A 22,343-nucleotide genomic window follows, 5' to 3' on the forward strand; every position below is an offset into this window, starting at 1 on the left:
TTTGAAATGTGTTGATTTATAATTTTCAGTTTATTAAAATTTTAAAGATTATTTGAAGTTCTAAATTATTTAAAGTAAAAAAAAAGAACTGAAAATATATAAATAAATGGAACTAAAAGCAGGCGCCTGTGCATGGGCCGGCCCATACGGTGTGTTGGATATTCTCCTAGCGTGCATAGCGTAATATAGGACGTTTTTGCATGGACCGGCCCAGTTCAAGATTTTTTACTTTATGAAACGTTTTCTAGTACTTATCGGTGGCATGGTGGGTAATTTATGTAAACTTTAGAGTAATTTTTAAGACGGACGACCAAAAACCGTATTTGCTTTATTATTAAGAGATATATATATATATATATATATATAGGGAGGGATTATTCATGACACGTAGGGGCAGCTGTTCAAGATGCTCTGAAGATAATTCATGACACGTAGGTGCCATGAAGCGTTGGATCTCAAAAGCCTGTATCATCTCATGCGCTGAACTACCAGATATTTTCACAGCAATAACTGCCCTATTCAGAAAAGCCGTCCATGATGGGGGCGACCGTACGATTTCTCCCTCTAGATAGCACTGTATATGTAAAGTACGGCCGACAAGATTGCCAGAGAATATGGACACAGGAGCCAAATCGCCATACAGAGCAGCTCCGTACGAATCTGAATACGCGTTTGGTCTCTGTTACCAGAAAAACTTTAGTCCAGCTTTAATTTAACGAAGTCTATGCTATTGCACTGAGGAAAATTTAAAAACGAAAAGGTATCAGGTTCCCATCCTGTAAACTGTACATATTATTTCATCACTAGCACTAATCCTAGACTAGAAAATTCCTAGCTCTTTGAAATGCTCTCATAGAACAAGATGTAGCCATGATCGGTGTTGCCAGAATATTCGCGAGAAGAACCATAGAAAGTTTGCAGGGTGGACTCCTGAATCCTGTCGACACTGTCATCGTCAAATGACAGCCAGTGGTCGCCGCTTTTAATTTGGCTTACATAGTGTCCTTGGTTGGCGCCGCTCCCAAGGTGGACTACCACAGCAAAGAGTGAGTATGCGCAATCTACATCATCAGAGGCACTGCTCAGCTTCAGCTCCATGGGGTATACCACTCGGTATGACAGTTTCTTGTGCTGACTCAGCTGTTCAATGAACTTGAAGCGCTTTAAGTGGATTACCAATATCTGTGGCGCCTTCTTTATCTTCATTCTCTTCTGTGCTTCTTGCAAACTGAAAAGTGCACCACAATTTCAGTGTTAAAAGGAAATCAAGCAGCACAAAGGGTCTTTCCACGTATGCTAATTCTCAACGCATTTTTTTCGGTCTAGGAGGACCAAGGTTGACAACCTAGTGAGCAGAACGCACAGAACAAACAGACATCTGAGGTACTACTTAGCAATCATTTTAACCAAATATATAGATCATACTGTACATGCAAACAATCATGCAATATCTACAAGGAGCAAAAAACAAAAACTTGCAGAAAACATAACAAATTAAGATTGTTAACCTTGCCCGCAATCGAGTTCAAGACAGCAGCAACGTCAAGAAAAAAAATGAGGAAATGGATCTACAAGGTCCTCTTCAAGAATAGTTGTTTGAATGTATTTTTCTATAGCCAAGATTTAACTTGGCAAGTTGATCCATTCCATAAGTAGCACCATAACAATTTAAACTCTTGTTAGCAATTTAATGCGTAAAGCCTCTATTGTTGCTCCGAGAGACAGAACATTAAGGATCAAAATGACATAGTAACATTGTTACCTGCAGCAGTTGTCACAGAAAAACTTGTCCTCGGCATTTAAAATTTCAGTGGAAAAGAAACTCTTCAGGCAGCTTGTCAGTGAACTATTCTGTTCAATGTCGATGCTCAAATCTAAAAAAGTCTCATCCTTTGCAGTGACAGTCTCACACATCAGGCACTTTGTTTCATTGGTCAAAATACCCTGCAAATGGAAATGGTGATTATGCACAAAATTCTTGGAAGAAAACACATATTTTTTGCATTTTAGCGACTAGTCACCTGGAAATTCTTGTGGACCCATGTAACCAGCGGCTCCCTTCGAAATTCATTGGCTAAATGATAAACTTCCCCATTTGGCACCCTTCCAGGGGATGTAGTTTCAGGAGAATCATTCACAGTACTAAACTCTTTTTCCAGAATATCGACAATCTCATTCAACAAGAAATTCAAAAATTCATGGGCATCCTACATACAGCAAAGAGGAGTTACTTATGGAATAATTACTCTTTTATGTCAATCTTAAGAGTTGTATATACTTAGCCATGTAATATAGTCATCGTATATTTGTATAAGGGGTTTTCTGCATATTTACCGCACGTGTAGTGCATATATATTGGCCTACGGCCTCATGGAAATACAAGTTACATATTTCCTCACATTGTATTGGGGCTTAGTGTTTCCTCACGATCAATTACATCTCATTTTCGATCTTGGATCAAATTCTCTGGATTCTCCATACCACGCATCCTCCAATGGCCACATTGAGTCAATCATTAGGTACATCCCCATGGATTGTTGATTCTGGAGCATCTTTCCATACGACTCCTGATTCTTCTGCTGTCGTCCATTTGAGTTCTAGATTATCTTATTCATGTTCTTGCTGCATATGGTACTTCTCTTCCTATTGCTAGTCATGCCACCCTTAGCACTTCATCTTTTCATGTTGCTCCCGTTCCTCGGCTTACCATGCAACTCTGTCACGGGCTGGTGGGTTGGAACGGAGGTTGTAGTCGTGGAAGACAGGAGGCCGAGGGCGAGTCCCTCGCCGGCCTATCGCTGGAGAAGGGGGTGAGGAGAGGCGCCGAGGCGCAGGAGCAAGGGGTGAGAGATTAGATCGTTTTCTGCTTAAACTTTATTGATCCCCAAAGCTGGCTATATAAAGCCTGATTACAAGACTAGACTCCTACTCTAATTGGGAGTTGGCAGGGTAACCTTCTACGGGACTAAACCTTTCCAACTAGCCCAGACTCCTAATCTAACACAACTTCTGTAATTACAATATGCCATAGCTTAGGCTGGTGCAGGCCCAGCCCGCGTGGGCGTCGCCTATAGGGCTGACCCCACATGACATCTCCCCCTCCATTCTGAAACAGCTCGAGGGAAACCTGGATAACGATCACGGAAGGTAGGGACATCCTCCCATGATGCAGCAGACGCTGGCTGGCCCTCCCATTGAATGAGCACTTGTTGAACGCCGCGAGCAATACGAGCACGCAATGCCTTGATAGGAGTTGGATGCACTCGACCTTGAAACAGCGGGGGAAGCATCGGTGGAACTTCAGGTGGCTCACCATGGTATTTCTTCAGGACCCCGACATGGAAGACATTGTGAATGCGGGCACGTGGGGGTAGCTCCAAACGGTAAGCAACCGTATCAATCTTAGCGAGGACTTTGAAAGGCCCGTAGAATTTGGGAGCCAACTTCCCTTTAGCGCCCACTCCAAGGAATGCAGCCGGCCGGTGCTGAAGACGTAGCCAAACCCACTCGCCAATATCAAAAGAAAGAGCCTGATGCTTATCATCATAGTAATGCTTCTACTGCTGTGCTGCCTGAAGGAGACGCTCACGGATGTCGGGTAGGTATTGATCACAGTCGAGGAGCTGCCGTTCGACTGCCTGATTGCGAATTTCGCCCGGCGTATAGTCCCGGAGCGAGGGGGGATCCCGACCATAAACCACCCTGAAAGGAGTATCCTTCAATGCTGAATGGTACGAAGTGTTGTAGCAGTACTCCGCCCAAGGTAACCATTGCAGCCACTGCCTTGGAAGATCCCCGGTGATGCAACGCAAGTACATAGTGATGACTCGATTCACGACCTCCGATTGTCCATCAGACTGTGGATGAAAGGCCGAACTCATGTGCAAGTGCGTCCAGGCGGCGGCAAATAGAGCCTTCCAAAAGCCTGAAGTAAAAAACCACATCCCGGTCCGAAACGATGGATGTTGGAAACCCATGAAGTCGGACAATGTTAGAAAAGAAGGACGTAGCGACAGACTCAGCAGTATACGGATGCGCCAAGGGTATGAAATGTGCATACTTGAAGAAACGGTCCACGACGGTCAGGATCACACTCTTGCCGCCCACCTTTGGAAGTGCCTCAATGAAATCCATGGAGATGTCTTCCCAGACACGAGATGGAACTGTCAAGGGCTGCAACAAGCTGGCTGGATGAAGCTGCTCCGTCTTGTTGCGTTGACAAACTTGGCAAGCACGAATATACTGCTGAAGTGCTGCCCTTGCTTGCGGTAGATGGAAATCCCGACGAAGACGATAAAGCGACTTCTGGATACCTTCATGTCCTGCATCGTGGGCTGCAGCAAGACTTCCCCAACCAGCGGCGACGCGGGTGGCACATAAGCCCGCTGCTGAATGGTGACAATACCGTCCACGAGAGCCCAGGGCTGGCCCAACTCACCAGATTGGAGTTGTTCCCGTAATGCGACGAGCGCGGGTTCCGTTTGAGCAGCCTGACGAAGAGCTTCAAATATATCAAAAGCAGGCCCGGATATGGCAAGTGCCGGGCCAGCAAGAGCATCACGTCGAGAAAGAGCGTCGGTGACGATGTTTTGACGACCTGGTTTATATTCCACCGTGAAGTCGAACCCCAACAGCTTGCCCACCCAATGATGCTGCGGAATGGTAGCGAGGCGTTGGTCCAGTAAAAACTTCAGGCTGTAGCGGTCAGTTTTGACGATGAACGCACGTCCCCACAGATAGGGCCGCCAGTGGCGCACAGCATGGACCAGACCAATGAGTTCCCGCTCGTACGTGGCGAGTGAAGCATGACGCGGAGCGATGGTTTTGCTGAAATAGGCAATGGGCCCTCCATCTTGATGCAGGACTGCCCCGAAACCCGATCCAGAGGCATCAGACTCCACAATGAAGAGACGGCAAAATACGGCAGCTGAAGCACAGAGGCAGTGGTAAGAGCTGTCTTGAGAGCCTCAAAGGCGGTAGTTGCTGCAGGCGTCCAAAGAAATCCGTCTTTTTTGAGGAGTGAGTGAGGGGAGCTGCAATGATGCCAAAATCTCGGATGAACTTGCGGTAGTAGCCCGCCAGACCTAAGAAACCGCGCACCGCCCAAACACTGCGTGGAACCGGCCAATCCATAACGGCGAGAACCTTGTCTCTGTCCATGGTGACTCCTGCAGTGGAGATGACATGTCCTAGATAAGCCATGGTTTCCTCCCCAAAAGAACACTTGGAGCGCTTGAGAAACAGTTGATGTGCGCCCATAGCCTCCAAGACGAGCTTGACATGATGAAGGTGATCCGACCAGGACGAGCTATAGATCAAGATATCATCGAAGAACACAAGCACAAACCGGCGAAGATAGGGACGAAGGACGTCGTTCATGAGTGCTTGGAACGTTGCTGGGGCATTGGTCAGCCCAAAAGCCATCACCACAAACTCAAAAAGGCCCTCATGTGTGCGGAACGCCGTCTTGTGGATATCCTCAGGGGCCATCCGAACTTGGTGGTAACCGGACCGGAGATCCAGTTTGGTGAAAAAACGGGCGCCCTTCAGCTCATCCAGAAGTTCATCGACAACGGGAATAGGAAACTTGTCCTTGATGGTGACAAGGTTGAGACCACGGTAGTCGATACAGAAACGCCAAGTCCCGTCATGCTTCCGGACGAGTAGAACTGGGGAGGAAAATGCCGAAGAGCTAGGACGCATCAAACCACGAACCAGCATTTGTGAACATTGGTGCTCTAGTTCGTCCTTCTAAATAGTTGGGTAGCGGTAGGGGCGGACAGCAACCGGCGGTGTCCCAGGAAGAAGATGGATATGATGGTCATGGGCACGCTGCGGTGGCAGACCCTGAGGGTCCCCAAAAATGTCGACGAATGTGGCCAGCAGGCTGTCCAGGAGATCCTTGCCTTCGCACGCATGTAGGTTGGCGGGCCTTCCGATGGAACCAAGTCCCGACCACTCCACCCGGTGATCCGAGTGCCAAAACAACATCCACTGCGTCGTGAAGTCCCAGAGAATTGGCCCAAGAGTTTTGAGAAATCGTGTGCCAAGGACAATGTCGAACCCGCCCAATTGAATGGCATGCAGATCCACCACGAAACGCTCCTTGTCAATGGTGATCGCAGCTTGCTGCAGGAGTCCCCGGCAGGTCACCTTATCGCCATTAGCGACCGTGACTCCCAGGCGCTGATTGGAGGAGAAAGGAAGCCCGACGACGGTGGCCAGCTCTTCGTTGATGAAGTTACGAGTGCTGCCCGAATCAAGCAAGGCTACCAGGTCATGGTCCCCGATGCGGAGAGTAACCTGCATTGTGTCGCTGGTGGGAATGCCGGTGACAGCCAAGAGGGAGATTTGTGCCTCCTGGAAATCCTCAAACTGCTCGTCGTCGGCGTCGGCGGACTATATGTAGAACAGACGTTTGCAGCGATGGCCCCGTGCAAACTTCTCGTCACAATTGAAGCACGGACCCTTAGCGCGCCGTTCATCCATCTCGGCCGGCGTGAGTCTTTTGAAGACGAGTGCGGGCGAGGGGCTAGAGGGGTCTGGTAAGGCCGGATTAGGTGCGCCCATGGGCCCGGGTGGACTGCTGGTCCGTACAGCGGGGGCTGCGGCGCTGGTGAAAGTATTGAGGTGCTCAAAGGAGATTGCTAAGTCCATGGCCGCGTCCTAAGTCGCTGGTTTCAGCATCTCGACCTGAGTTTTCATGGGCTCACCCAAGTTGTTGGTGAAGATATCCCTCTCATCATCGACGGCAATGGGGCGCAACCGAGAGAGATTCTCTAGGAAGCGCTTGGAATATTCTGCCACGGTGCCGGAGCGGCGGGTGGAGATAAGCTCGCCGAAGGGGTTGACGCGTGTTGGCGGACCGAAGTGGTTGGCGATCAGCTTTTGAAACTCAATCCAAGACGGCCACGGGCCCAGCTTTTTCTCAAGGCGGCCATACCATAATGCGGCGACATAGGTGAGGTGGTAGGAGGCGAGCCAAGTTTTATCGGCCTCCGGCGTCCGTTGGCCCAAGAAGAACAGGTTGCAGCGTGTCAACCAGGGCCGTGGATCGCTGGACCCGTCATAGAGGGGGAAGTCGATCTTGTAGAGGCGCAGCGCCCGATCTGGTGGTTCGGTCATGACGGCCGGGGCTGCGGCATGGGACGGCTCGGGTGGCCGCAGGAGGCCGACGCCGCCTAGTTGGGTCGTGCCCTTCCCTTCAAGCCGGAGGATGGCCAGATTCTGCGCGCACTGCTGCTGGGAGGCATCGGCGAACTGTCCCTAGAGCTCCTTGAGTGTGTCAGCGATTGATTTGAGGGTAGCGCGGTCCTCTACACGCTCCGTCCGCGCGGTGTGGTTCTCCTCAGAGAGGCCGTTCAGCGTGGCTACCACGGCCTCATGATCCTCGTGTTGTTTGAGCGCGAGGTCTTCTAGGTTTGCGGCAAGGGCGCCGGCTGCGGAGGCGGTGGAGGCGGCGGAGACATTGCCGCCTGGATCGACGAAGAATCTGATACCAAGTTGTCACGGGTTGGTGGGTTGGAACGGAGGTTGTAGTCGTGGAATACAGGAGGCCGAGGGCGAGTCCCGTGCCGGCCTATTGCTGGAGAAGGGGTGAGGAGAGGCGCCGAAGCGCAGGAGCAAGGGGTGAGAGATTAGATCGTTTTCTGCTTAACTTTATTGATCCCCAAAGCTAGCTATATAAAGCCTGATTACAAGACTAGACTCCTACTCTAATTGGGAGTTGGCAGGGTAACCTTCTATGGGACTAAACCTTTTCAACTAGCCCAGACTCCTAATCTAACACAACTTCTGTAATTACAATATGTCATAGCTTAGGCTGGTGCAGGTCCAGCCCGCGTGGGTCGTCGCCTATAGGGCTGACCCCACATGACAAACTCTTTTCTATTAGCCAGATTACTCGCTTGACTGGCTTCACATTCCTTCAGTTGCCACTACCGCCCGTCTCTCTGCCCCCGTCGCTATAACACTGTGACTAGAACTTTAATTATTTTGAAACGCAGGGAGTACTACCATCACTATAACACTGGTCTATGCTAATGTGAAATCTATAAATGTGACAGTGCAATATTATCACTTATCCTATATCTTACCCTTCCCAATGTAGTTATAGTAAGTTACATTATTTCCAGATTATGCCACATTGATTATCATAATAACTTGGTTACAAATAAACAAGGTGATCTTATAATGGTTTGGTTTGTATTGTATTCTCTTATTGTTATCTGTATAAAGATTACCTTTTGTAAGTATATACATATATAAATGTACTACTTCCTTGATATGTAGCTTGGTTGAATTATTTGATTTGCAGTGATATTGGCCATATGCTAACATTGTTTACCATGACAGTGGCGCCATTTGTCCACAAAGGCCACTGGGGAGAAGCAAATGGATTACACCCTAATCAAAGGGAAAAATAATTCTGTGGGGCACGATTCATTTGAACTTTGTATTTCTTGGCCTTGGTTTTTCAAATTTTGTATTTTGCTTAGAACCGAATTGTTGGAAACTGATGGTACCATGCGGTTTGGTGCTGTGGTGTTATTTCATCTGTTGATATATTTCTGTTTTTCCATTAGTCAAGCTCTGGTTTTCATCTCTCCTTTGTATCCAAAAATGTATTCCACTGTTGATATACGTACTGGTTTGCCTGGTGAATGATTATGTGAATGACACGTAGCGCGCGGCAAGCCGCGCCCCTAATCTAGTTACCAAATAAATACCTGAGCATTAACAAGCTTTATAAGCTATCTGCAAGTTACCTGGTGCATAGAACCACGAAATGATTCATTCTGTTTCCTCACTCTATGGACAAAACGTTTTGGAGAAATAACACCAGTTTTTTTCTTCGATAGGCTTATCTGCAAGTTATCAGCAACCATTGTTACTAGACGAACAAAAATGTGCAGAAGTTTTAGGTAACATGTGCAAACCAAATAACTTCATGCCCATGAAAGCATAAAAATGGAGAGTCGGTAGCTACTAGAAACTAATAACATGTCTGCTGGCTTGCCTTGGTTGCAAGTGAGTTAATCTTAGAAGTCATATTTTTATGAGTTAGACAGCTAGATAAAACAATTATTAAAATTGTCAGCAAGCACTGTACAAAACTAAGAATTGAGACAAGCCAAATTAACTATGGTATTATCTAGCATCTATGACTAATGTGTCCAATCAACGCCCTGAAAGTGTAAATAATGAGAAATCACCATTTATATTCTATAATATACTACCTCCGTCCCAAAATAAGAATAAGTGACTCAAAAATGACTCAACTTTGTACTATAGTACAAAGTTGAGTCATTTTTTAGTCACTTATTTTGGGACGGAGGAAGTAGTTTTCTCAGGTTCAAGTACTCTTCCCCAAAGCAAACACATACATGCGCAAGCACACAAAAACTGTCATATAGTGAGGAAAAAGTTCGGTCCAAATAGGAACGAGTTGTCAAGAAACAATGTTATTTTATTACTTATTAGTGCTCTTAGTACTTCCTCCGTCACTCAATACAGGCCGTTTTAGATATTGAAATGGTCTCAAAAGTATCACTTTAACTACTGCCTGCTTCTCTCACTTGTTATAAAATACTGCCACATACAAAAGTATCATATTTGATTTTTTGAAAAAAAATCTAGAATGAATTGCTGCTACCACTTTATTCTTTTGAGCAAAATAGTCGTAACCTATCAATCACCAAGAAATATAGATTGTCATTATGTGGGTCCCAGACCATACAAAGACATGAGTTGATTCTTCAGTCTTTGCTACCCCTGCCCACAACCACACTTTATAATCATCTGATTAATCGAATCAGATAGCTCAGTCATTAAGTTGGTTCTGCTATCCATTAATTGCTATCAGAATTCTATTTGCTTGCCATAACCCCCCCCCCCCCCCCTAACAATCACCAAATAAAACTAAAAACCTGACTCCCATTCTCTTCATGACTTGATGACAGAACGATTTGAACCGTGTATGAGAAACAAATCAATCTATTGGTAAGCATATATTTGAAGTAAAAAACCAATAATCTTCAATATTATCATCTTCACATTTTATGATGGCATGCAATCCATGCGTGCACTGACTAGTAGTGATGGAGTGGGGTACCCTAATTGATTTTTTAGAGCAACAACCTAGCAAATGTAGCAGTGTATCAGCTAATAACAGTATTTGTATTTTCACCTGCGCAAAAAGATCTGCCAAGCAGGTCAACAAATTTTCCTCAGCATCTCCTGGATTCCTGTAATTTGCGTAATATTCCAGCAACTGCTCCCGAAATGGAATACAATAATAAAGAGCCTGAAACAAAAGTATAATATTAACATATTTAATACATGACACACCAATAACTGCACAGTACTTGTAGCACGTAAAGAAGCAATAATTTATTAAAATAACAAATGACAACAGGAACCAAAACTGAACATGGATAAGAAATAATTGAAAACGGATAATACTTTTCATCTGTATAAGATGATCCTGATCAGAAAACAGTGAAGGCTATCAACAGTATTAGGCAAGAGACCCATAATAATATATCTATGCTAACAAATAGGCAACACAGGGATATTAACTGTTGCTTTGTGCCTTTGTGTCAGGAATAACACTTCACTTCAATTATATGGAAATGATACTCTTCCCTGTTAACTGCGATGAAACATTAACAGAACCAGTGCTATTGCCGGACTCATTTTCTTCATTTTAATAGGATTTGAGAATATCAATAATCCACAATCAGTAATGCCAAACAGATATGTTATCTGAATTGTTTCACAGGATCCATTAGACAGTCATTGATCATGCACTCTTGAACATGGATAAGGACTAAGGACATATCAACTCTGTTGTAAATGTTTGCTTATTCTTGCAGATATTATTATATCGGAGTAAATGACAACAGAAGTGCCAGGGTTCCTGGATTTGGAATTTTATTATATGGGAGTAAGAATACCAACATTGCAACTCTAACGGAAAACCTGCTTGGAACAGTCAGAATTAAGGAATTACTATTACTGAAGCATATGCATCAAAGAGTTCAAGTCATAGTTGATTCAGCGAATTATTTATTGTAGCGCTTCACTAGCTCACCATGTCTAAGCAAATGCCCACAGTTCGTCTACAAAAATAAACTAAACAGGGGTACAGGAGTAGCAGACCAGTTGGCATCAGACATCAAGAAAAGCCTAGAATATCCTCAGAAGTCAGAAGATCCTAAAGGAGATCATCACGCAAAGCCTGCAGGCTGGAGATTTTGAGGGTGAAAAGGAAACAATATCAACATTAAAACTGTGTTTGTCCTGCGTATGCTTACCAACCTCCCAGAAGTCGAAGTCCGGGAATTGAACTCTATCACAAAACTACATTCACATGTTCGTCCCGCGAGTGCATTGCTCGACAACACTTTACAAATCATGCTATTTGGAAAATAATAATGGCATGGCCTCACTTTAGAGGCTTCACATACATGCTACTTCCAGTGTGAGCTACTTTCCCTACACAATTTATAGAACCCTCATGTCAACACCTCAGATCACATTCCAGCAACTATGGGCCAGAAGTTACTATTAGAGAACCAGCTCAAACTTACAACGGATAGATGAGGAAGTGAAGACCCTGATCAGCTGCGGAGGGAAATATCAACAGGAAACAATCACGGGATACAATACTAACACCCAGTCTTTGCAAATGCGTCAGCAATACAAGCTTGTGGAAATTGTACGAGAAACCGCTCGATGCAAGATGACTAGAGCACATGGTACTTGCCAACCTATCATGTCATCTGCTACGGCTGGAATTGTAACTCGAAACTGGCGAGCTAAGTGAGTAACTCGTGACTTGGCTCGACTCGAGTCGAACGATGTGACTAATGAGTCTAGTCAACAGGTTGACCCGCAAAGCAATGGAGAAGATAATCATGTAGAAGATGGATCATCTGATGGACTTGCAGACGGCAAAATAAGGCCGCCGCGACACGTCAAGCATGTGTCCAACTAGAAGCTGTGGAGGGCATGGGGGTTGAGCAGTGGACCTCGGAGAGCTGAACATTCCTGAAAAGGGTGTGAACCGCCTTGGTCTCCTCCTTGGATAGGAGGCCCCGGAGAGGGCGAGGAATCGCTAGAGAAGAGCGTCCTCGAAGGCCTCCGCGTCCTCCGGGATGCCCCACTTCTTCAAAGCACCGCCTATGCACGCTCAATAGTGGATCATCAGGCACAAGCATGCTCCCCTCCGGCGTCAGCATAAGATGCTCTGGCCGAGTCGCAGGTATAGTCGTTGTGGACCAGGCCCCCCTCCCCAAACAGAGGGCCGACGGGAGCAACCTGCGGCAGCGGAAGCCACAATGTCTCTTGCCGAATGGGGATGTCAGCCATCGACGGGATGCTCACAGGATCAAGCAGCACGGGCAGGTCGATTAGACCATGCCCGGCCAAAGGATCCAGATTGTCAGGAGGGAGTGGTGGCTCGACTAACATGGTCCCGACGCATGCAAAGGAGGCGACACCAATAGGAAGTTGGGGCTCGGCCGAAGCGAGCTCCAGCAGGGGTGATGATGCGACGAACTGCATGGAGTGCTCCATTAGGGCATCATCAGGGACACTATTAGCAGAGGGCGGCTGGTGGCAGCGCCGCGAACCAGTCGTGCCTCCAAGGTCACCAAAGTGGGGACCAGAAGAAAGCCCGCCAAAGTCACCGTCGTGGCCCGCCGGAGGATGAACTAGCGGAGCCAAGATTGCAACCAATGCGGCCGTCACATCCATCTCAATGAGATGGATCATAGCGGCGGTCCCAGACGCATGTGGGCAGGGCTGACTTAACGAATTAAGCGAGCTAGCTCGCGAGTTAGACGAGTCTAGCCGAGTTTGAATCTTAGCTCGTTATGCTAACGAGTCGAGCCAAGCTAACTCGTTATCTTAACAAACTATATGGCTCGACTAGACTTGAATTCCAGCCCTATCAACCACCATCACATTACCTGACGAGAGGCACAATTACCTAACCATAACTATCAATGCCAATGCCAAATACACAAAATGCACTAGTTAGTCCCTTGAACTGCGCCTGATAGAACAACAAAATCCGGTGCCTGCCGCACCACCCTAACTGTTTCGAAAGCAACGACCTAATCAAAATCGAATACGAATACCACCAGATTGACACGGAATATGCAGCAAACACCACCAGCCGGTCAAAACGACGGGGTAGAGGGGGTTGGATTACCTGCAGGACGCTGTTGCAGTAGCAGGTGTTGCCAAAATTCTCCAGGCCGAAGTAGTGCTCACCCTCGGGGAACTGGTCGCCGAGAGTTTTCTCGAGCCTGGAGACGCCGGTCCCGACGACCGACCACCGATCCAGAAATCCTGAGGCGGCGCTGGCGAGGGTCCGGAGCCCCGACCCGACCGCGGAGCGGGACTTCTCCACGGCCGGCAGGGTCTCCGCCGTCGGCGATCGCGCCGGTTTAGCCATCCAGGTTTTTTTGGATGCCCTCGCAACCAAGCGCGCAGATGTAGCCTGTTTCCGTTGGCCGATGCCTCCTCGGTCGGTGCTTTGCTTTCTTCAACAGGAAGGCCTTTGATGTGCATCTAAATTTGACCTTGTTCTTAACGGAATGCACTCCAGCTAGATTTTGGTGGAGCCCGGCGCGATACGGTGCCCAGTCTACGGCCCGCTCAGCCCATGGCAAGAACTAGGCAGCAACTGCTCAAATATAGCCGAGCATTAAAATTTACTCCCTCCGTTCCTAAATATAAGTCTTTGTAGAGATTTCACTAGTGGAATACATATAGATGTATATAGACATACTTTAGAGTGTACATTCAATCATTTTGCTCCGTATGTAGACACCTATTGAAACCGCTTAAAAGACTTATATTTAGGAACGGAGGGAGTATAAGAATGATTTCCTTGGAGAGCTCATGATTGGGGCATTAGAGCATTAGGTACTTCAATCTTCCCAAGCTTGACACATGCTTTCTTCGTCACGAGACCAAAGGTTACAAATATAGTTCCTGTCTCGATGTATTTCATGAAGAGGATAAAACTTTACATAAAAGAGATATATAAGATCTTGCCATTTTAGCAAATGAGAGTTATCAAAAAGCCTATACCAATCCGAAGCCTTATCTTTTAATGACAGAGAGAATAGCTTCCTCATAACAAAATCCATCGATATACCTGCAAGCTTAAATAAGGAGCATAGTTGTGAAAGATATAACAAGTGTTCGACTGGATGTCTATCTCCTGCATATCGATTAGCCAAGACATGATCAATAATATCAGTTGGTATTTTAAAGGGCACAATTTTCATAGGTGGGGGAGGCTTCTCCACAACAATAGCGGTGGAGCGGTTCCCCACAAGCAACAAACCAAGAGCAGAGTTGTCCATAAGCCTAACTAGTGAAAATAAAAATAAAAAACGAAAAGATTTAATTACAAGATCTAAAGATATACCTTCAAGCACTCATCCCCCGGCAACGGCGCCAGAAATAGCTTGATGTCTATGCACGCTTCTATTCTTGTAGACTATGCTGGGCCTCCAAGCACACAGGTTTGTAGGACATCAGCAATTTCCCTCAAGTGGATGAACTAAGGTTTATCGAACTCAGGGAAGTAGAGGTTGAAGATGGTCTCTCTTAAGCAACCATGCAATTAAGATACAAGAAGTCTCTTGTGTCCCCAACACACCTAATACAATTGTCAGTTGTATATGTGCACTAGTTCAGCGAAGAGATGTTAAAAGACAAGTGATATGGATGGTAAAACAAGGTATTGTAAATCTGAAATAAAAATGGCAGCAAGGTAGCGAGTGACAAAAGTGAGCATAAACGGTGTAACAATGGTGAGAAACAAGGCCGAAGCTTCATACTTTCACTAGTGGCAACTCCCAACAACATTAACATAGTCTAATCACATGATATTTCCACTAAAACATGCAATGGAGACGTACTAGGAGGTCATTCCTTTGTGATCAAGAGAGGACGAGAATTATGTAGGGCTACAAAAGCACACCTCAGAGTTCGTAGTTCTTGTCTATGGATTTCCCAATGTCACCGCGGCCATCCAAAGAGAGTACCACAATCACCACAACGTATCTCAAGGATAGTCAAAGACAAGCACCAAGAGACTCTCAATCTTCAATCAATTCACAAAAGAGGAAATCATGTAGTGCCCCAGATGTAAACCTTGCCATATTTGGAACCTATCTCATGTGGGTCCACCTTGTCATGCTATGAGAGAGCCCATGCTCATTATTTCATGTGATGTCACCTTATTATTTTCTCTTCCTTTGCATGCATGCATTCCTTATCATGCCATGTGTTCTTGTTGTTGCATTGTGTTCTTGTGATTTCATGTGTTGCCTTGTGATGATGTTGCATGTGGTGTATAGCTTGTGTGGGGTGATGCTTGTGATAGTATTTGCTTAGGTTTCAAACCATCCTCCCTCTCTCTCTAATTTCTACTCTATGTCAAGATGCACTTCTTCCTTTCCCCTTTTAAAAATTCTCATGTGTTAGCTTTGAATTGTGGTGGATGAGAGATGTGAATTGCTGGTTTGAATGGGTGTTTTAAAGGTGCATAAAAATTACAAAACAGATCAACTAATGTTGTTTTTGTGAAATAATTACTTGCTCCTAAAAATCTTGAGCTTGTGAAATAATTACTTGCTCCTAACTACTTGACACTATGGTGAAAAAGGTTAAGATTGGCGTGGGAAAGAGTCTTCCCAAGTATAAGTGTTTCACTGTTGATGCCAGGGACACATTGTTTTTCGAGGATCGCCTTGTCGTCCCGAAAGGTGATCTCAGGAAGGTGATCATGGAAGAAGCTCATAACTCTCTGCTCTCTATTCATCCTGGAAGTTCCAAAATGTACCATGACTTGAAGCAGACTTTCTGGTGGACTCGTATGAAACGTGAAATTGCACAATTCGTAAACGAGTGTGATGTATGTCGAAGGGTGAAAGCAGAACATCAAAGACCAGCGGGCCTCTTGCAGCCTTTGCCGATTTCCGAGTGGAAGTTCGATCACATTGAGATGGAATTCGTCACCGGGTTTCCGAAGTCCAAGAAGGCAATGACGCTATCTTCGTCGTCATCGACAAATTGAGTAAAGTAGCGCATTTCCTTCCAGTCAAGGAGTCCATTTCAGCAGCTCAGTTGGCAGAGTTGTACACCTCCAGGATTGTCTCTTTGCACGGCGTACCTATGATGATCTCGTCAGATCGCGGAAGTATCTTCACTTCCAAGTTCTGGGACTCCTTTCAGTCTGCTATGGGCACGAAGATCCGCTTCAGCACAGCGTTCCAACCTCAGACTAGTGGTCAAGTGGAGAGAGTAAATCAAGTTCTTGAGGACATGCTGAGGGCCTGTGTTATCTCTTTTGGCATGAAGTGGGAGGATTGTCTGCCTTTCGCGGGGTTCTCGTATAACAATAGTTATCAAGCTAGTTCTGGCAAGGCTCCGTTTGAAATTCTCTATGGCAGGAAGTGTCGTACTCCGCTCAACTGGTCCCAGACAGGCGAGCGTCAGATCCTTGGCAATGACATGATAGAAGAAGCTGAGGAGATGTGCCGGATCATTCACGATAACCTCAGAGCAGCTCAGTCCCGTCAGAAGAGCTATTACGATAGCAAGCACCGTGACATGTCGTATGAGCTTGATGATTTTGTCTATCTCAAGGTGTCACCTATGAAGGGTATGCAGCGCTTTGGCATCAAAGGCAAGCTTGCGCCTCGTTTCGTTGGTCCATTCAGAGTGGTTGGCAAGAGGAGCGACCTTGCGTACCAGCTCGAGCTTCCGTCAACCTTTGCAAATGTCCATGATGTGTTCCATGTTTCTCAGCTTCGGAGGTGTTTCAAGACCCTCTAGCGCACTGTGCATCTTCAAGATATTGACCTTCAGCCTGACCTTTCTTATCGTGAGCATCCAGTTGCGGTTCTCGAGGCGACTGAGCGCAAGAGCCGTAACAAGACTGTCAAATTTCTCAAAGTGCAATGGTCTCACCATTCCGATAAAGAGGCTACGTGGGAACGCGAGGATCACCTCCGTTCCGAATTTCCCGATTTCTTTCAGTCTTAGATCTCGAGGGCGAGATCTTCTTTGTGGTGTGGGAGAGTTTGTAGTGCCCCAGATGTAAACCTTGCCATATTTGGAACCTATCTCATGTGGGTCCACCTTGTCATGCTATGAGAGAGCCCATGCTCATTATTTCATGTGATGTCACCTTATTATTTTCTCTTCCTTTGCATGCATGCATTCCTTATCATGCCATGTGTTCTTGTTGTTGCATTGTGTTCTTGTGATTTCATGTGTTGCCTTGTGATGATGTTGCATGTGGTGTATAGCTTGTGTGGGGTGATGCTTGTGATAGTATTTGCTTAGGTTTCAAACCATCCTCCCTCTCTCTCTAATTTCTACTCTATGTCAAGATGCACTTCTTCCTTTCCCCTTTTAAAAATTCTCATGTGTTAGCTTTGAATTGTGGTGGATGAGAGATGTGAATTGCTGGTTTGAATGGGTGTTTTAAAGGTGCATAAAAATTACAAAACAGATCAACTAATGTTGTTTTTGTGAAATAATTACTTGCTCCTAAAAATCTTGAGCTTGTGAAATAATTACTTGCTCCTAACTACTTGACACTATGGTGAAAAAGGTTAAGATTGGCGTGGGAAAGAGTCTTCCCAAGTATAAGTGTTTCACTGTTGATGCCAGGGACACATTGTTTTTCGAGGATCGCCTTGTCGTCCCGAAAGGTGATCTCAGGAAGGTGATCATGGAAGAAGCTCATAACTCTCTGCTCTCTATTCATCCTGGAAGTTCCAAAATGTACCATGACTTGAAGCAGACTTTCTGGTGGACTCGTATGAAACGTGAAATTGCACAATTCGTAAACGAGTGTGATGTATGTCGAAGGGTGAAAGCAGAACATCAAAGACCAGCGGGCCTCTTGCAGCCTTTGCCGATTTCCGAGTGGAAGTTCGATCACATTGAGATGGAATTCGTCACCGGGTTTCCGAAGTCCAAGAAGGCAATGACGCTATCTTCGTCGTCATCGACAAATTGAGTAAAGTAGCGCATTTCCTTCCAGTCAAGGAGTCCATTTCAGCAGCTCAGTTGGCAGAGTTGTACACCTCCAGGATTGTCTCTTTGCACGGCGTACCTATGATGATCTCGTCAGATCGCGGAAGTATCTTCACTTCCAAGTTCTGGGACTCCTTTCAGTCTGCTATGGGCACGAAGATCCGCTTCAGCACAGCGTTCCAACCTCAGACTAGTGGTCAAGTGGAGAGAGTAAATCAAGTTCTTGAGGACATGCTGAGGGCCTGTGTTATCTCTTTTGGCATGAAGTGGGAGGATTGTCTGCCTTTCGCGGGGTTCTCGTATAACAATAGTTATCAAGCTAGTTCTGGCAAGGCTCCGTTTGAAATTCTCTATGGCAGGAAGTGTCGTACTCCGCTCAACTGGTCCCAGACAGGCGAGCGTCAGATCCTTGGCAATGACATGATAGAAGAAGCTGAGGAGATGTGCCGGATCATTCACGATAACCTCAGAGCAGCTCAGTCCCGTCAGAAGAGCTATTACGATAGCAAGCACCGTGACATGTCGTATGAGCTTGATGATTTTGTCTATCTCAAGGTGTCACCTATGAAGGGTATGCAGCGCTTTGGCATCAAAGGCAAGCTTGCGCCTCGTTTCGTTGGTCCATTCAGAGTGGTTGGCAAGAGGAGCGACCTTGCGTACCAGCTCGAGCTTCCGTCAACCTTTGCAAATGTCCATGATGTGTTCCATGTTTCTCAGCTTCGGAGGTGTTTCAAGACCCTCTAGCGCACTGTGCATCTTCAAGATATTGACCTTCAGCCTGACCTTTCTTATCGTGAGCATCCAGTTGCGGTTCTCGAGGCGACTGAGCGCAAGAGCCGTAACAAGACTGTCAAATTTCTCAAAGTGCAATGGTCTCACCATTCCGATAAAGAGGCTACGTGGGAACGCGAGGATCACCTCCGTTCCGAATTTCCCGATTTCTTTCAGTCTTAGATCTCGAGGGCGAGATCTTCTTTGTGGTGTGGGAGAGTTTGTAGTGCCCCAGATGTAAACCTTGCCATATTTGGAACCTATCTCATGTGGGTCCACCTTGTCATGCTATGAGAGAGCCCATGCTCATTATTTCATGTGATGTCACCTTATTATTTTCTCTTCCTTTGCATGCATGCATTCCTTATCATGCCATGTGTTCTTGTTGTTGCATTGTGTTCTTGTGATTTCATGTGTTGCCTTGTGATGATGTTGCATGTGGTGTATAGCTTGTGTGGGGTGATGCTTGTGATAGTATTTGCTTAGGTTTCAAACCATCCTCCCTCTCTCTCTAATTTCTACTCTATGTCAAGATGCACTTCTTCCTTTCCCCTTTTAAAGATGCTCATGTGTTAGCTTTGAATTGTGGTGGATGAGAGATGTGAATTGCTGGTTTGAATGGGTGTTTTAAAGGTGCATAAAAATTACAAAACAGATCAACTAATGTTGTTTTTGTGAAATAATTACTTGCTCCTAAAAATCTTGAGCTTGTGAAATAATTACTTGCTCCTAACTACTTGACACTATGGTGAAAAAGGTTAAGATTGGCGTGGGAAAGAGTCTTCCCAAGTATAAGTGTTTCACTGTTGATGCGAGGGACACATTGTTTTTCGAGGATCGCCTTGTCGTCCCGAAAGGTGATCTCAGGAAGGTGATCATGGAAGAAGCTCATAACTCTCTGCTCTCTATTCATCCTGGAACTTCCAAAATGTACCATGACTTGAAGCATACTTTCTGGTGGACTCGTATGAAACGTGAAATTGCACAACTCGTAAACGAGTGTGATGTATGTCGAAGGATGAAAGCAGAACATCAAAGACCAGCGGGCCTCTTGCAGCCTTTGCCGATTCCCGAGTGGAAGTTCGATCACATTGAGATGGAATTCGTCACTGGGTTTCCGAAGTCCAAGAAGGCAATGACGCTATCTTCGTCGTCATCGACAAATTGAGTAAAGTAGCGCATTTCCTTCCAGTCAAGGAGTCCATTTCAGCAGCTCAGTTGGCAGAGTTGTACACCTCCAGGATTGTCTCTTTGCACGGCGTACCTATGATGATCTCGTCAGATCGCGGAAGTATCTTCACTTCCAAGTTCTGGGACTCCTTTCAGTCTGCTATGGGCACGAAGATCCGCTTCAGCACAACGTTCCATCCTCAGACTAGTGGTCAAGTGGAGAGAGTAAATCAAGTTCTTGAGGACATGCTGAGGGCCTGTGTTATCTCTTTTGGCATGAAGTGGGAGGATTGTCTGCCTTTCGCGGGGTTCTCGTATAACAATAGTTATCAAGCTAGTTCTGGCAAGGCTCCGTTTGAAATTCTCTATGGCAGGAAGTGCCGTACTCCGCTCAACTGGTCCCAGACAGGCGAGCGTCAGATCCTTGGCAATGACATGATAGAAGAAGCTGAGGAGATGTGCCGGATCATTCACGATAACCTCAGAGCAGCTCAGTCCCGTCAGAAGAGCTATTACGATAGCAAGCACCGTGACATGTCGTATGAGCTTGATGATTTTGTCTATCTCAAGGTGTCACCTATGAAGGGTATGCAGCGCTTTGGCATCAAAGGCAAGCTTGCGCCTCGTTTCGTTGGTCCATTCAGAGTGGTTGGCAAGAGGAGCGACCTTGTGTACCAGCTCGAGCTTCCGTCAACCTTTGCAAATGTCCATGATGTGTTCCATGTTTCTCAGCTTCGGAGGTGTTTCAAGACCCTCTAGCGCACTATGCATCTTCAAGATATTGACCTTCAGCCTGACCTTTCTTATCGTGAGCATCCAGTTGCGGTTCTCGAGGCGACTGAGCGCAAGAGCCGTAACAAGACTGTCAAATTTCTCAAAGTGCAATGGTCTCACCATTCCGATAAAGAGGCTACGTGGGAACGCGAGGATCACCTCCGTTCCGAATTTCCCGATTTCTTTCAGTCTTAGATCTCGAGGGCGAGATCTTCTTTGTGGTGTGGGAGAGTTTGTAGTGCCCCAGATGTAAACCATGCCATATTTGGAACCTATCTCATGTGGGTCCACCTTGTCATGCTATGAGAGAGCCCATGCTCATTATTTCATGTGATGTCACCTTATTATTTTCTCTTCCTTTGCATGCATGCATTCCTTATCATGCCATGTGTTCTTGTTGTTGCATTGTGTTCTTGTGATTTCATGTGTTGCCTTGTGATGATGTTGCATGTGGTGTATAGCTTGTGCGGGGTGATGCTTGTGATAGTATTTGCTTAGGTTTCAAACCATCCTCCCTCTCTCTCTAATTTCTACTCTATGTCAAGATGCACTTCTTCCTTTCCCCTTTTAAAAATGCTCATGTGTTAGCTTTGAATTGTGGTGGATGAGAGATGTGAATTGCTGGTTTGAATGGGTGTTTTAAAGGTGCATAAAAATTACAAAACAGATCAACTAATGTTGTTTTTGTGAAATAATTACTTGCTCCTAAAAATCTTGAGCTTGTGAAATAATTACTTGCTCCTAACTACTTGACACTATGGTGAAAAAGGTTAAGATTGGCGTGGGAAAGAGTCTTCCCAAGTATAAGTGTTTCACTGTTGATTCCAGGGACACATTGATGCCAGGGATCCTGAGTTCGACCCCCCTCCCCAGCATTGTTTTTTTTTCATTTTATTTGTTGTAGCTTCTATTTTTTTTCCTGTTTTGATGTGGCATGCTCTATGGCATGTGAGGTGATTGTTTTGACTCAGCAGCTCATGTAGTATTTATTTCTTCTGCTCTCAACACTAGGGGTTCTAGCATTTGTTGCTAGTTTGAGAAGAATGCATGTGTGGACTTTGGAACATAAGTGCATATGTGGTTCTAGATCATATGTATGTGAGTGTGTGGTGAAGCTAGCCCAAGTGTGGGTATAGGTGCACTAGTGTCTTGCTTATGTGGAATAGGTGATATGATTGTGTGCATGTCATGGGGTGCTTATGGTGTGAAGAACACACCCACATGAACATAGTTCATAAACTCCCTAGTTGTGTGCATGTGTAGGTGACATGGTGTTCCCATCTTGTGTTACTTATTTAGAGATATACTTCTTGTGTTTTGGTCAAGAACATGTTTGATGTGTGTAGTGGAGTGGATGTGTGTGTGTAGGACACCCCACCTTTGCAAGCAAAACTATGCACCTTCACATGTCCATATGTGAGAGGGCATGGTATGTTGTTTGTGTGGATAGCTTAAAAGTAGTGGTTGTGAGTTGGTGTGCATGACACAAACATGGGGTTCAAACCCCCATGTCACTTTGTCATTGTGCACATGAACACAACCTTTGT

The 22,343-nt window shown here is 45.8% G+C and overlaps 1 protein-coding gene across 1 annotated transcript; it reads right to left on the reverse strand.

Moving 5' to 3' along the window:
• Positions 1–682: 682 nt before the first annotated feature.
• LOC123402891 (ubiquitin carboxyl-terminal hydrolase 4-like) lies at positions 683–13,597 on the reverse strand. The gene is made up of 6 exons (XM_045096858.1): positions 13,223–13,597; positions 10,190–10,306; positions 8,769–8,867; positions 2,022–2,207; positions 1,763–1,944; positions 683–1,228 (listed from the first exon to the last, which is right to left on the reverse strand). The coding sequence occupies exons 1-6, from the start codon at positions 13,466–13,468 to the stop codon at positions 832–834; spliced, it is 1,227 nt and encodes a 408-aa protein (XP_044952793.1). The 5' UTR covers positions 13,469–13,597; the 3' UTR covers positions 683–831.
• Between the last annotated feature and the right edge of the window lie 8,746 nt (positions 13,598–22,343).

This window comes from Hordeum vulgare, chromosome 6H, assembly GCF_904849725.1.
Source record: "Hordeum vulgare subsp. vulgare chromosome 6H, MorexV3_pseudomolecules_assembly, whole genome shotgun sequence".
Classification (NCBI taxonomy): domain Eukaryota; kingdom Viridiplantae; phylum Streptophyta; class Magnoliopsida; order Poales; family Poaceae; genus Hordeum; species Hordeum vulgare.

What these genes read in the sequence shown, in the direction of transcription:
- LOC123402891 (XM_045096858.1), bottom strand. Translation starts at nt 13,468, where the DNA reads ATGGCTAAACCGGCGCGATCGCCGACGGCGGAGACCCTGCCGGCCGTG. An exon ending in ACTGCAACAGCGTCCTGCAG is followed by an intron (nt 10,307 to 13,222) that starts GTAATCCAACCC and finishes CTTTTGTTTCAG; the next exon opens with GCTCTTTATTATTGTATTCC. An exon ending in TTCGTGGTTCTATGCACCAG is followed by an intron (nt 2,208 to 8,768) that starts GTAACTTGCAGA and finishes TGCTGTATGTAG; the next exon opens with GATGCCCATGAATTTTTGAA.